The sequence below is a fragment of the Mesoplodon densirostris genome, chromosome 8, assembly GCF_025265405.1.
Source record: "Mesoplodon densirostris isolate mMesDen1 chromosome 8, mMesDen1 primary haplotype, whole genome shotgun sequence".
NCBI lineage: Eukaryota > Metazoa > Chordata > Mammalia > Artiodactyla > Ziphiidae > Mesoplodon > Mesoplodon densirostris.
Genome location: NC_082668.1, coordinates 19,815,943 through 19,831,055, shown reverse-complemented (window position 1 = coordinate 19,831,055; position 15,113 = coordinate 19,815,943). Strand labels below are relative to the sequence as shown.

At 52.8% G+C, this 15,113-nt stretch overlaps 2 protein-coding genes across 8 annotated transcripts in view; one reads left to right on the top strand and one right to left on the bottom strand.

The window, feature by feature from the left end:
- The window catches only part of PLCD4 (phospholipase C delta 4), a 20,534-nt gene extending 13,373 nt beyond the window's left edge, over positions 1-7,161 (top strand). Inside the window, exons 9-16 of the mRNA XM_060106011.1 lie at positions 277-429; positions 2,560-2,733; positions 4,198-4,354; positions 4,693-4,809; positions 5,046-5,218; positions 5,769-5,904; positions 6,241-6,390; positions 6,470-7,161. Of these exons, the coding sequence (XP_059961994.1) occupies positions 277-429; positions 2,560-2,733; positions 4,198-4,354; positions 4,693-4,809; positions 5,046-5,218; positions 5,769-5,904; positions 6,241-6,390; positions 6,470-6,576 (1,167 nt within the window). The 3' untranslated portion in view covers positions 6,577-7,161. The remainder of the gene's footprint in view (positions 1-276; positions 430-2,559; positions 2,734-4,197; positions 4,355-4,692; positions 4,810-5,045; positions 5,219-5,768; positions 5,905-6,240; positions 6,391-6,469) is intronic.
- ZNF142 (zinc finger protein 142) overlaps positions 3,811-15,113 on the bottom strand; it is a 21,958-nt gene continuing 10,655 nt past the window's right edge. For all 7 annotated transcript variants that reach the window (XM_060106000.1, XM_060105996.1, XM_060105997.1 and 4 more), the window contains exons 8-11: positions 14,426-14,603; positions 10,770-13,683; positions 10,026-10,131; positions 3,811-8,756 (exon numbers count right to left, since the gene is read on the bottom strand). In XM_060106000.1, coding sequence (XP_059961983.1) covers positions 8,287-8,756; positions 10,026-10,131; positions 10,770-13,683; positions 14,426-14,603 — 3,668 coding nt within the window. In that variant the 3' untranslated portion in view covers positions 3,811-8,286. The remainder of the gene's footprint in view (positions 8,757-10,025; positions 10,132-10,769; positions 13,684-14,425; positions 14,604-15,113) is intronic.

The window sequence follows — 15,113 nt, the reverse complement described above, 5'->3', positions numbered from 1 at the left end:
GGAATGGCCTGGCTTTCCCACTCTGAGCCTGAAAACGCAAAGGTCCCAGAGGGACCTGGGTCAGACCTGGCACAGATCTGAGATTTGGGGTCCCAAGAGTGACTTTTAGACGTGGGGTGCCCAGACCCAGGAAGATCTCCTTGAGGCCTGGCATGGGGTCGGAGGACCTTGGCAATCAGGGTACTCAGTTGAGTTAGTAATTAGGGGGGCCTGGAGAAGCAAGGAGGTTATAGGCCTCAGAATTCTGGCTCCAGCGTGCCCTCCCCTCCCCATCAGACATCAGACTATCCAGTCATCTTGTCCCTGGAGAACCACTGCAGCTGGGAACAGCAGGAGATGATAGCACGCCATCTGACAGAGATCCTGGGGAATCAGCTACTGAGCACCACCTTGGATGGGCAGCTTCCCACTCAGCTGCCCTCCCCTGAGGTAGGACCATGCTCCCCCAGCCCAGGCTCTGCCATGGCTTCCCTATCGCCCCACCTTGGCTCCTTCCTCCATGCCCATCTTGTTCCCTTCTTCTCACCCTCAGATGGACCATCTTACTCTTTAATATCCTTGGAGAGAACTTCAATTTTTTAAAAATCTGATTCAGGGAATTCCCTGGTGGCCTAGTGGTTAGGATTCTGGGCTTTCACTGCCATGGCCCGGGTTTAGTCCCTGGATGGGGAACTGAGATCCTGCAAGCCACACGGCGCAGCCAAAAAAAAATCTAATTTAACATAGAGTTCTAGCTAAAGTTCTCTAAATTTAAAATCATTTATTTACTTTATATATTTTTTCAATGGAAAATCTTTTTTTCTTGATAGTTCATAATTATAGCCTAGCCCCCCCACCATAATCTCAGCCTCTCCCATGACAGCTGCCAAAAGATTTTCTAAATGCTTATATAGACATATATGTGTATATATGGTCACATTTTTAAAAACGTGAATGGGATCATCCTTTCCACCCCTTTTATATCTCACATATAATATCAATATATATCATGAATGTCTTTTCATAAATATGTATTTTCTTTTTTTTTTTTTTTTTCTGTATGCGGGCCTCTCACTGTTGTGGCCTCTCCCATTGTGGAGCACAGGCTCCAGACGCGCAGGCTCAGTGGCCATGGCTCACGGGTCCAGCCACTCCGTGGCATGTGGGATCTTCCCAGAGCGGGGCACGAACCTGTGTCCCCTGCATCAGCAGGTGGGCTCTCAACCACTGCGCCACCAGGGAAGCCCTGTATTTTCTTTTTTAACAGTTCTATAGTATTGTATTTTATGTTATTGACCATAATTTATTCAACCAGTAGGTGGTAAACATAACCAGTAAATGGTAAACATTTAGGCTGTTTATAATTTTTCACTTGTACATAGAGCTCTGCCCATTTATTTTTTCTTTGAGTTGGATTCCTAGAAGCAAAACTGCTGTGTTGAAAAGTTTGCATGTTGACATTTTTGGTTATTATTGTCAAGTTGCCCTCTGGAAAAAAAATACCAAATTGCACTCCAACCAACAGTATAAGGCAGTGACTACAAATAACTCCAGTAGTGAGATAATTCATAATGGCAAACGTGAACAGAAAAAAAAGTCAACTTTTTAAAAAAGGAAGGTCTATGTTTTCTTCTTTTGAATTAATTGATAATTTTATTTACCCCCTTTTATAGGGTAAATATATAGGGTTTATAATTTTTGTCTTTGTCTTTTTTTTTTTTTTTTTGCTGTACGCGGGCCTCTCACTGTTGTGGCCTCTCCCGCCGCGGAGCACAGGCTCCGGACGCGCAGGCTCAGCGGCCATGGCTCACAGGCCTAGCTGCTCCACGGCATGTGAGATCTTCCTGGACCGGGGCACGAACCCGTGTCCCCTGAATCGGCAGGCGGACTCTCAACCACTGCACCACCAGGGAAGCCCAGGGCTTATAATTTTTATTGATATATAACAAATTTTTAAATGTTAAAGATAATGTTTTGGAAAAATTTTTTTTTGCAGTCTATTTTTCCTTTTATTTTTGGCCGCACCGCACGGCTTGCAGGATCTTAGTTCCCAGACCGGGGAATGAACCCGGGCCACGGCAGTGAAAGTGCGGAGTCCTAACCACTGGACCGCCAGGGAACTGCCCTTGCAGTCTACTTTTTCTTTTCGTCATTAGAACATCTTCAGAGATTTTTAAGCTTTATGTAGTCAAATCTGCCAATTATTTTTATGTCTTGTGGGTTTTCATCTCATGTTTTTAAAGGCTTTCCCACCTTAAGCTTATTCAGAAAGATTCTGTATTTTCTTCTGATACTCTTATGTTCTTTATATTTACATGTAAATCTTTATATTTACATGAGGAATCTTCATGTGTCAAATGTGAGGTAGGGGTCTGCTTGTATTTTTTTCCTTATGGATAGAGATGTTACAGGTTCGCTTAATAGGAAATCCCTGTTGTATGTATCAAGCAGCCTTCCTGTGGGAACTTCTGACCACTCACTCACTTCCTGTGCCTTTGAGAGCAGTGGGACCTGCATGATCCCCAGGAGGGTTCCAGACGAGATAGGTAGACAGCCCCCCCCCCCATTTTTATCCCCTAGGAGCTTCGGAGGAAGATCCTTGTGAAGGGAAAGAAGTTAAAAACGCTTGAGGAGGATCTTGAGGAAGAGGAGGAGGAGCCAGAGTCTGAACTGGAAGAGGCTGAGCTGCAGCTGGAGGCCCAGATGGAGTCTGAGCCCCAGGAGTTGAGCCCTCGCAGTAAGGACAAAAAGAAGGTAGGCCAGGAGAGTGGTCTTTCTGCTCTGGCATTTGATCAGGTGGTACCACTAGCTGAGAGCCCACATGTGAAGAGACTGGAGCCAGGCAGGGTGGAGGGCCAAGGAGCAAAATGCTCCTTGTCTCCAATGAAAGAGGCATAAGAATGCGTACATAGCATCACTATATAGATTGCCACATATAGATACATTGCAGTGGCTTTCCAACTTCTTTGGGCTGTGAAATCTTTTGTTTTTTTTATTTAATGAAATCTTATATGGAAGCTCAGTATACAAAATAGATAAATGCAGAGCCCTCCTGGTTGAAGCACCCCTTTGGCTCTCTCCTGGGTCTCCCAGGTGACTTCTGAGACATCTTTGTATTACTTCCCAGTCTCCTTGAAGGCTAGTTCGAAAACCACTGATGGGTACGTGTGTGCATGCATGCATGTGTATATGATATCGGGTAAGTAGGGCTTACTAGAGTGACTGCTGTGACCTCAACTAAAGTGGGCTTAGTTAGAGAAAGCTTCTTGGAAAAGGTGAGTCTGAAGAGGGATCAGAAATAGCCAGAGGAGGAGCAGGAAGAGGTGGGGAAGGGGTACCACTGGTGGGACCACTGAGATCCTGCTCTGAAGTCCGCATTTCTCTCTTTTGTGCACTTGCTTGGCTCAGCTGACTTCTAGCTTATCCTGTTCTCTCTGGAGCTGTGTTGTCATGCCCAGGGATGGAAATGGGAATTCAGGAGAAAAATCCATAGATACTACTCTGGGACTCTCACATCCTTCCAGGTGTGATTTCCATGACCATCTGCATACCTTGATGTATCTGTTTGGGCTCATGTGCATTTTTTTTTTCCTTTTTTTGCGGTACGTGGGCCTCTCCCGTTGCGGAGCACAGGCTCCGGACGCGCAGGCTCAGCAGCCATGGCTCTCGGGCCCAGCCGCTCCGCGGCATGTGGGATCCTCCTGGACCGGGGCACAAACCCGTGTCCCCTGCATCGGCAGGCGGACTCTCAACCACTGCGCCACCAGGGAAGCCCATATGTACATTTTGATAAAGAATTATTTATTTGTTTTAAAAGATGAGAGGTAGGGAGTATGACATCTGTTTAATAATAATAATAATAAATTAAAAACCTGTTACTTACAAAGTAACCTACAAAGTAATCCTTCAAGCCCAGAGGCTGAAACTGATCCCATCAGTATACAGAGACTGCCTTTATTGCCATTCCCATCCTCAGGTTGTGATGTGCCCACTGTTGTGTCCGCCTATGTGTTGTCAGATTATGTCCCAGGCTCCTATTTCCAAGCCTGGGTTCCTTCTCTTTCCCAAGCAGGTGAGGCAGGAGGGAGAATACAATGGGGAGGCAGTGGGCAGAGCCTTAGGTTGGGTGGAGAAGTTCAGATCTTGGCCATTGGCTTCTTCCCTCTCAGATTGCTAATGGTTCAATTCCATCTTCCTCCCTACTTTCTCCTTTTCCAGAAATCCAAGCCCATCTTATGTTCATCCCTCTCTGCCCTGGTTGTCTACTTGAAGGCTGTCACCTTCTACAGCTTTGCTCATTCGAGGGAGCACTACCGCTTCTATGAAACATCATCTTTCTCTGAAGCCAAGGCCAAGAGCCTCATCAAGGAGGCTGGTCAGGACCAAAAGGGAGGGACAGGGAAGGAACTGGGATGGGTTAGAGTCAGGTCTGATGGGCAGGCAGATGAGTCCCAAGAGGATGAGGGAGCGAAGGAGGGATGGTGGAGCCAAGGAACTCCTCAGACCAGGTACGGGGATGGGAGTATTAACAGTGGGCTCAAGGCTCTAGGGGTAAGACAGGTGTGGGAGATGGTCTGCACGGAAGAGAGATAGGCACAGCCTTAGGAGATGCTTCAGAGGAGAATGAAGTGGGTGAGCAGGGTCCTTGAGACCAGGGAAGTGGGAGGATCCACCCCACCCACTACCATCTCCCTACCCACACGCTCTTTACAGGCAATGAGTTTGTGCTGCACAATACCTGGCAGTTAAGCCGTGTATATCCCAGTGGCCTGAGGACAGATTCATCCAACTACAACCCCCAGGAGTTCTGGAATGCAGGCTGCCAGATGGGTGAGGGGGCAGTAGGGGCAGGGAAGAGCGAGTGGAAGAGCTACGGGTGGGCAGTCAGTCAGTCCCTGGGTGGCAACGGGGCCAGGGAATGCTCCGAGAGGAGGGCTAGGCTGAGAAAGATGCTCTCCATGGTGTTCCCTGCAGCCCTTTTACACCCAGTATGTCTGTCTAGCTCCATGAACGTGGGGCTGGATGGCCCCCATGGTGAATCTTTCCTTTTCTCCCGGGGCCCTCAGTGGCTCTGAATATGCAGACTGCGGGGCTTGAGATGGACCTGTGTGATGGGCTCTTCCGTCAGAACGCTGGCTCCGGCTACGTGCTGAAGCCAGGCTTCCTGCGTGACGTCCAGAGTTCCTTCCACCCTGAGAGGCCCATCAGTCCGTTCAAAGCCCAGACCCTCCTAATCCAGGTATAATGGAAAGAGAAACCATTGGGAAGAAACTGGGATGGCTGGGACAGAAGCCAGGGAGGGTGGTGGGTGGAAGGGGTGAGGGGTGGGTGGCTAGGCCTGACAGGAGTGTAATGGGGGAAAGTTCCTCATGAGGCAGCAAGGACTTTGGAGCCAGTTGCCTAGGTTCAAACCCATTTACTAGTTGTGTAACGTTAGGCAAACTCCTTAACCTTAGTCTCCTCACCTGCAAAATTGGGGTAACAATACTGCCTACCTCTCAGGGCTGTTGTGATTAGTTAATCTGAAGTGCTTACAACAGTGCCTAGGGCACAGTAAGTGCTATAGAAGGGCTGCTGTCATACAATACCTACTTTCAAACCTTGCTAAATTTCTACTTGGATGCATTTTAAATAGCAGGTGAGGTACTAGAATATATTACCCATGAGAATTAGCTTTGCAAACCCCAAAGCTATAGTGCAAGGTTCTGTGTCTCCCCCGCAAATGTGGGAGAGCTGGAGGGGGGCTGGGCTGAGCAGGAACTAGTGAGGCTCCAGAGCTCTGGTTGCAGGTAATCAGTGGGCAGCAACTCCCCAAAGTGGACAAGACCAAAGAGGAGTCCATTGTGGATCCACTGGTAAGAGTGGAGATCTTTGGCGTCCGCCAAGACACAACCCGGCAAGAGACCAGCTACGTGGAGAACAATGGTGAGACTGGGCAGTGCTGGGGGAAAGTGGGAGAAGCATGGCTGTTGTTTTCCTACCATCCAGCCCTCCATTAAGCACAGTCCATCACCCCTCCCGCCACCTTCACGGGAGGCAGTGTGGAACCGGACAAAGAATAAGGACTTGGACATCTTGGGTCTGAAGCCAGGCCTCTCACTTAACAAGCTCCAGTGACTAAGCAAACTGCTTACCCGCTCAATCTCCTCACTTGTAAAATGCTGCTAGGAAAATTAAGCGAGAGAACATGGGAAAGCAACCCAACATGGTCAACAATGTCTGTTCCTTCATTTCTTCCCTCACTTACCCTCCCCTGCTCAGGTTTTAATCCATACTGGGGGCAGACACTGTGCTTCCGGGTCCTGGTACCTGAACTGGCCCTGCTGCGTTTTGTGGTAAAAGACTATGACTGGAAATCCCGAAACGATTTCATTGGTCAGTACACCCTGCCTTGGAACTGCATGCAACAAGGTGAGCCAGTCCTCCCACCCCTGGCCCGCACCCCAGCTCTGGCTGCCTTCCTAATACTGTCCCCCGCCCCCCTTTCCAGGTTACCGCCACATACACTTGCTCTCCAAGGATGGCATCAGCCTCCATCCAGCCTCCATCTTCGTGCACATCTGCACCCAGGAAGGGGTGGAGGGGGTTGAGTCTTAAGGTGGGCACTTCACGGGAAGAGAGGGTGCATCGGCTTTAGACGGTAAGAAAAGCCAGGAAGGATGCTCCAGAAAGCAACCAGAGGTGGTGAAAACCAGGCTTTGGACTGTGCATTCCTAGGCACAAAATGACTTCATCCTTCCTGACAAGCAAATCTAGGACCTGACTTGTCACCTTCTTTCTTTTCCCTTTCTTCGTTTTCACCAGCCTTTGGTATCATTCCTGTCCTTACCCTCTGCATACTCTACACTGGAATTCCTTCCTTCCTTCCTCTTGCTATAGGTTCAGTCCCATACCCAGATCTAGGACTACACTTTCGCACCAACTCTGGCTCAAAGGCAGATTGCAAGTAGAAATCCAGAGAAGGGCTTGGGGCAGACAAACCCTAAGAGGCACCATCTCCTCCACCTCTAACTTCCTCGAAGTCCAGAGCCAAGGGAAGGACAAATCAAGCCCCAAGGCTCCCCAGGCAAAGGCTGGGGAAGGAGATCTGACCCCAAGACTCTATTACGACTCTCAAGAGAACACTACACAGCCCTCAGAGTCTCCACTGGACTGCTGCTCCCTAGCCCCTCTAGTATAAATAGAGCTTCTCTCTCAATGTGGCTTGAGTACAGTCTCTCATTGTTGGGCAAGAAGGGGAGCTGTGAGGGTTGGGGAACATTTGGGTAGACAGGCGGGATAGGGAAAAGGTGGAAAAATAGGGCTTCCAGGGGCCCCCCTGCACTTACTACAAGTAGGGCTTCTAAGGGACAGGGCAAAACGAGGAGACAAAAAGAGTTATGTGATCCCAGCCCTCCTGAAGAGTTTGCCTGCAATAGTCCTGGCTTATGTCTGGTGTCTCAGCATAATTATTAATAGTACCCTCTTCAATTTTCCCAGTGTGTCCCGGTTTAGATGATTAATTATACGGTCACTGTGAGGCACTGACAGAATCCTGGGTTAGAGATTTACCTTCCCAGTTGTCTGTCTTTCTCCCTATCCTTGTGCTTTAACTCTAGTGCAGCCGCTGAGCCAGTCGGGATGGTGCCGAATTAAAGCTGCTTCCATGAGGAGGCTTAGTGGGTGGCAATCCTCCCTCTACAGGTAGACAAACGGACTCAGAAATAGGGAGCAGGGCAAGGGCTGATTCAGGCTTGAGGACAGAGAGAAGGCAGACCTGGGCGTTTCAGAATCAATCGCTCAGTGAAGATGGAAGGAGACAAAGGAGAGACAGAGGCCTGAGAGGGGACAGGGCAGACTGAGATGACAGCCTGGCAGTGTTAAGTCAGGGACCTGGACGAGTCTATATAAGCTACTCATCATTTAACCATGCTTTATAGAGCAGTGGGCACAACAGCACATGCGGTTAGATACAACTGTTCTGAGGATGCCGAAAGAAAATAGGACTTGACATAGCAAGAAGGGAAGGGAGGATGAAATGGGTAAACCACGATCTTACAGCCAGGGACTCTGGTGGAGTGATGGTGAAGAAATTAGGAACTCACCGGTTAAAAACACAATGTGCCTCACCAGAAGTCAATCTGTGGTTCAGGTCTCTCTTTTATATCAACTTCCAAGTACTACAGCCAGAGTCCCAGGAGGGTTCCAGCCTCTCTGACACCCTGAAGGCAAGCCTTTCCTCTGGCCCTGAGCTCCTCAAGCTAGCTCTGGTTCCAGTCTGCACATCTGGGCCCACACCCTCTTCTTGTCGGGAGGTGGGGGAGGCCCTCAGCCCTCAGGTCCAGTGGGGGGAGCAGCAGGAGCAGGGGGGCCGGGATCCTCCAACTGCACGTCATGTAGGTGCACCGTGGGCGTGGTGGGGTCCTTGCCCACGCCTTGGTTTGGGTCAGCCTGGTCAGGGTGGTGCCTGCGCACGTGCTTGACCACCTGAAATTTCTGCTTGGCCTTGTAGCTGCAGAGGCGGCAGAAGAAGGGGTGGCGGTCGGTGTGGGTGAGGGCGTGATGGCGCAGGCCGGCGGCCCAGCGGAAAGCACGGTGGCACACATTGCACACGTAGGGCTTGGCCTCGCTGTGCTTGCGGAGGTGGGTGCGCAGCAGGAAGCGTGTCTTGAAGGCCTTGCCGCACTGCTCACACATGAAGGCCCGTGCTTCCCGGTGCCGCGTCTCCTGGTGCACACGCAGTGCGTCGGCCCTGTTCGTGCAGTACTCACACTCGGGACACTGGTATGGCTTCAGTCCTGTAGGACAGGGCAAGGACAGGGAACACATCACCACTGAAGGAGGTGGAACAAGGATCAGTGGACCAGAGGAGTCACTGTGATCCTGGGACATGAGGAACACAAGCAGCAACCTAAGGACCATGTCGTTGGAATGTTCCAATCCTGTCTGACATTGGTGTGTCCTATTCCCAACATAGCCCCGTGTATACAGTGGGTGCTCGATGGATGCCGGTAACTAACTGGACCCCTAAGTAGCCAAGTGACAGCAATAAATACTCAAATATGACAGTGTTTCTACATGGGGAACTCCAACCCCTTTTTGGTCATGGAGTACTCATGGAATTGGGAATCCATTGAAAGGGATCCCTTGTTCAACACAAGAAGTAAAAGAAAATGCTTAAGAGGGAAGCGGGAGAGGCAAAAGAAGGGTAGAGGCAGAGGGCCTTGAAATGCATCTGGTTAATTCCTTTACTTGGGGGGGCATATGCAACAACCACAGGCACACCATCATTAACCCTTCTCTGAGAACCTGTGGTTCATGGACTGTACCCAGGAGAAAAAAAAGGACAAGTTAAAACAGGTGAGGGACTTCCCTGGTGGCGCAGTGGTTAAGAATCCGCCTGCCAATGCAGGGGACACGGGTTCCAGCCCTGGTCCGGGAAGATCCCACATGCCGCGGAGCAACTAAGCCCATGCGCCACAACTACTGAGCCTGTGCTCTGGAGCCCGTAAGCCACAACTTCTGAGCCCACGCCTAGAGTCCGTGCTCCGCAAGAAGAGAAGCCACCGCAATGAGAAGCCCCCGCACCGCAACGAAGAGTAGCCGCTGCTCGCTCCAACTAGAGAAAGCCTGTGCGCAGCAATAAAGACCCAACGCAGCATGAATAAACAAACAAACAAACAAACAAGTAACAGCTGAACCCTCTACTTTCTCCTCCTCACTCATGATAGTTCCATCCTGTCTCTGTAGGGACCAGGCAGACCTGCTCAGTCACTCATGTCTGAGTTGGAGGTTCTCAACCAGAGGTGGGTGACCTTGTGCCATAATAGCCCGGGAAGCTTTTGCAAAGTACACATGCCCAGACTCTCAGGTTCGCCTCTCTCCTGATTCTGATAGGCTTTCAGTGGGTTGGGAAGCTATTCTGGCTTTTCAGTCTACCTACTATCCTTGATGTGAATACTGCTGTGCACCCCGAATCTGAGTAAGGACATACACCACCTCAGGGAGGCTGGGTGTGCTAGGGCACAGGGGAACCCCTCGGGCCTGTCAAAACCATGCAGACTCACCTGTGTGCTTGGTCATGTGGTACTTGAGCTGGTTGACCCACTTGCACTTGTAGCCACAGTCGGGGCACAGATACTTCCGCTCCTCCTTGTGGATCCGCATATGGTACTGGAGGAGGGAAGAGCACAGAGTACACCCAGACAATGTGTACCCTTTGGTACTCACTGGATGTGGAAATAGAGCAAGCAGGCAGAGGAACCGTTGGCAGATAATCCTGCTCCCTGTACCGATCCTACCCGTTCTCCCCCACTGCCAATCAGGTCTCCGAGGCCAGTCACTCTGACGCAACCCTAACCCATTCGGCCGACCCCAGGTCTGCCCTATCTCAACATCTGCCACTTATTAGCTGTGTCTTTGGGCAACCTTACCCCTAATTCTCAGTTTACTAATCTGGAAAATGGGAAACAGTAAAAGTATATCTCATATTTTTGAAAGGATTAAAATGAGTGTCCGGCATATAGTCTAAGTACTCAATAAATGTCAGCTGTTATCATCTAGGTTATCTACAAACTGTTACACGCCTTTATCACATGCCAAGCATGTATTACGGAATTTTATCTCTGTAGCAACCCTATGAAGTATTATACCCTCTACACAGATGAGGAAACTGAGGTTTGGAGAAGTTAGGGGACTTGACCAAAGTCACAGAGCTAATCTGCAGAAGAGTCAGGATTAAAGAACCCAGGTAGTTTAACTCCGCAGGCTGCATTCCTTCCATTCCCAGACCCCCTAGCCCCTGACCTTACCTTGAGGCGAGAGGGGTCAGCGCAGGCATAGGGACAGAGGTGACAGCGGTAGGGCTTTTCCCCAGTGTGGACGCGGCTGTGCCAGGTGATCTTTTGCCGGTTCTTGGTGCTGTAAGCACAGTCAGTGCACTTGTAGAGCCGGGTGCCCCCGTGCCCTTTCACGTGGTGATCGAGCACCAGCTGATGGCGGCACGCAAAGTCACAAAAAGGGCAGCGCAGAGGGGGCTGGCCAGCATCCCCAGCTGAGGATGCCGCTGCTGAAGTCTCCTCATGCTGTTCCAAGTAGTGCTTCACCAGGCCCACCCGCTCCCGGGCAGCAAAGTCACAGAACTGGCAGCGGTGGCCGAAATGCTGCTGCCTTCGGTGCTCGTCCAATGCCGGCCGGCTGGGGAAGGCCTCCTGACAGGCCCCACATTCGAGCCGTGGGTGCTGTTTCCGGGTGTGCCCTCGCAGGCTGGCAGGGCTGGGGCATAGCAGCCCACAGCGGGAGCAGTGCAGGGGGCCCTCAGGGCCCTCTGTGGGAGAGCCAGGGACGGGGGGCGTAGGCTCGGGATGCCGGCGCAGAGCATGCTGCTTGAGTGCCGTCTCGGAGCTGAACTGGGCCTCACACTGGGGGCAGGCAAAGGCTGGGGTGCCCTGGTGGCAACTGTTAACGTGGCGAGTGATGTCATGGCGAAGGTAGCCACTATAGTCACAGAGTGGACAGAAGTGGGTGGGTGTTTTGTCGTGTACCCTCAACCGGTGCAAGCGCAGTTTTGAGTTGGTACCAAACGTCTGGGGACAGGAGCTGCAGGGGATGCGGCCAACACCTGTGTGTCGGGACTGGTGAGCCTCTAACCGGTACCGTCTGGTGGTGGAAAAGTCACAGAAAGGGCACTGATGTGGCTTCACCCCCTCATGCTTCAGCCGCCGGTGCTGCTGTAGGCACCGGCTCTGTTTACAGGTGAAGCCGCAGTCCCCACACTGAAGAGGGGGCCGGGGACCATGGGCTGCGGCGGGGTGCCTCCGCTTCTGGTGGAGCCTCAGGGCAGCAGCAGCCGGAGCGGTGAACGGGCAGAGGCCACAGCGCAGCTCTCCAGACTGCTCAAGGGGGCAGCCCCGGGTCTGGTGAGTCCTCAGGGCCCGTTCCTGCTGGCAGCTGAAGGGACACGTGGGGCAGGAGAAGCGAGCCCCCTTCTGCTTTGGAATCAGAGCTGCATCCCCATCACCAGGGCTGCGCTCTGCACTCCCGCTGCTCAGGGGAGCAGAATCCCTGCTGCTCAGCAGGGACACAACAGGCTGGGTCTGGGAGGCGCCTCGCTTTCCTCCCCCGCCACGTCCGCCCCGGCAGCCTTCAGCCACGTGAGAGGTGATGGAGGAAAGCCGAGAGCAAAGGAACATGCATGAGTTGCAGTGAAACTTGCCCTGCTCAAAGTGGAACTTCTCAGGGGCCTCTGTGGGCGAGTCGTCTTCTGCAGGAGGGACTGTGGAGCCAGAGAGTGTGGCAACAGGCTCCTCTATGTTCTCTGGCTCCCCAGGAAGCTTGGAAGGAGCATCTTTTGGGAGCATGATCTCTACTTCTAATGGTGCAGGTGGGGGCTTCCCACCTGCTGCATCCTCTGAGGCTGGTGTGCCGGGGGGCTGAGGATGCAGAGGGATGGGGGAATCTGGTCTGGGCAGGCCCTTGTTCCTTCTGAGGAGAACAGGGCACTTCTTCAGCAGATGGGTGCTGAGGCCACGCTGTTGCTTGAAGCTGGCTCCACACTCAGGGCAGAGGAGGGGCTCTCGGTGGCCCTGGCACCCAGTCCTGGAGTGCAGACTCAGGGCCTTCTCCCGGCGGGTGACGAAAGGGCAGTGGGGACAGCGGAAAGCCCGCCCCTCTCCCTGTATCACTACCATCTGAACCCGCCCCTCCAGCACCAGCGCCTCCGCCTGTTCTTTGTCCTGCCTCCTTAGGGCCTTGAGTAGTGATTCTGATTCAGGGATCTGGGGCACGGGTACTGTCTCAGTGGGTGGATTTGCCTTGAAGGTTCCCACCCAGCTGTTAGGGGGCTCCTCTGAGGAAGGGGGATTTATAGGGGGCGCAGAGACTGGCTTTCCCAGAATGGACTCTTCAGCGCCCAAGCCGGAAGTTCCAGCACCTTCAAAGGTAGACAGCTCTGTCAAAGTTCCATCTGGCCCTTCCAGTCTCAGAGGCCCTGAGGGATCCAGGGGCCTGAACTCCACAGGAGCTGTTTCGGTGATCTCCTCAAGGGGCGGGTTGGCCACAGGCTCCAGCTCCACTCCCAGGGCCTCTAGGTGTAGCGTGCAGCCTCCCTCATCTACCTCCGCCGGACTGGGGCTGCCAACCAGGTCATGCCCCTGGGGAACCTCCCCGCCGTCCTGTTTCCCAGCACTGTCCTCCTCACTGGTCTCTGGCGGGGCCTGATCCAAGCCGGGGTCCACCACCGTCCCTGGGTCACGGTCTGGCCCCTCAGGCTGGGCAGACAGCTGACTTGAGGGCTCTGAGTCTGGTGGGGGTGTTGGGCACTCTCCGGCTCCCTCTGGCTCCTGGCTGGCACGGCGAAGCTGCCAGACCTGGTCCCCGGGCACGTAGCCGTGGGCTTTGCGCTTGTGGAAGAAGAGGGCGGTGTTGCTGAAGGTGCGATAGTCGCAGAGGGCGCAGTGGAACTCTCGGAGGCGGGTGTGCTTGCAGTTCTCATGGCTCAGCAGGGCCTGCTTGTGGCGGCTCTGGTAGCTGCAGTAGCGGCAGGGGTAGAGTGGGGCGGCCGTGCCGGGGTGGTGCTGGGAAGCCATGTGCTTCTGCAGCTCGTACTTCCGCTTGCAAGCGAAGGCGCACACCTCGCACATCAGGGACTTGCCCTGGTGCCGCAGCTTGTGGCTGCTCAGCTGATCAGCCCGGTGGCAGCGGTAGGAGCACTGGTTGCACTGGTATCTGGTGAAGAGGGAAAAATCACAATCATACATTAATCACAGCAGCCGCCAGTAACTGTATAAATACCTACTGTGGGCCAAGCTCTACACTCAGCGTTGTACATGCATCATCTAATTTAATCGTCTTAGTGAGGAGACTAAGGCACAGAAGTTAGTAACTTGCCTCGAGTTACAAAGGAAGTGAAGGGCAGACGCTCTAGCTTCAGGGCTCGTGTTCTACCCCCTGCTCTACACTGCTCCCTAAAGGGAAGCTATCATGCATCAGTCAACCTCTGTGGACTTCTGAGGAGCTGACATGGCTACAGCCCCACGGGGCAGGTTTCTGTGCCTAGTTCCCACTCTCCCACGGAGACGTGAAAGCCACGGAGAAAGCCCCTAGCCAGCTGTGCCCACAGGTCAGAGGGGAACTTGCCTGGGTTTGGACGTGGCCAGGATTGGAGCCACAAGCGTAGCCCATCTACTTCACCAGGACTGGACTCAGAACTCAAATGACACCTTAGTCTCTGGGCCTCTCCTCTGGGCCTACACCCCCTCCCCTGAGCCCAGAGATCTCACACAGTGCAGACCAGGCCACAGGCAGAGGTCAGCTAGAGGCAGCGGAGCCGAGATGACAGGAGCAGAGGGCCGTGCGGAGGAGTCTCTCTGGGGCCAGAAGAGAGATGGGGCCGGAAGCTGACTTTGAGAGGTGGCTAGCTTAGCTCCAGGTCACTGGGTTAGGGAGGGAGGCACGCGTGTGCTCCTACCTGAGGTCACCCGCGTGTTTCCGCATGTGCACACTGAGGTAGTGCTTCCACTTGGTGACGTAGCCGCATTCGGTGCACATGTAATCCTTGGTGTTGGAGTGGGTCAGCATGTGCTTGGACAGGTAGCTCACGTCTCGGCACGTGAAGTCACACAGCTCACACTTGTGCGGCTTCTCGCCTGTGCGGATGGGGGTGAGCGGGGAGAGAACACAAGTCAGACACGGACCGAGGGAGCGACAGACCGTCCTCCCCAGCAGGCTGGCCCTGATGCCCAGCAGGAGTGGAGCCTGAGGTGCTAGTCGCAAAAGTCAATGCAGCCTCACGGCCCTCTGGGACGACCACTCTTCCACCCTGACGCCACGGAAGGTGGGGGGAAAGCGAAGACCCAGCTTTTCAAAAGTAGCTTCAAAGTCCATTCTGGATTTGTTATACAGCTTATTGGCACTAATGGCCAACTGCTCCACTTAGCCCAACTCGTTCCAGTTTTGTGGAAGAGGAGGAGAAAAAATTAGGCAATACAACATAGTCGCTAACAACTCTGACTCCGGAGTCCAACACAGTGATAAAGATATGAATAGCCGACATTTATACTGTGCTCACTACGTGTCAGGCACCTTTCTGAGCACTTTATGAAAACGCCTCCTCTTACTGAATCCTCACAACAGCCCTTTATTACCCCATTTTACAG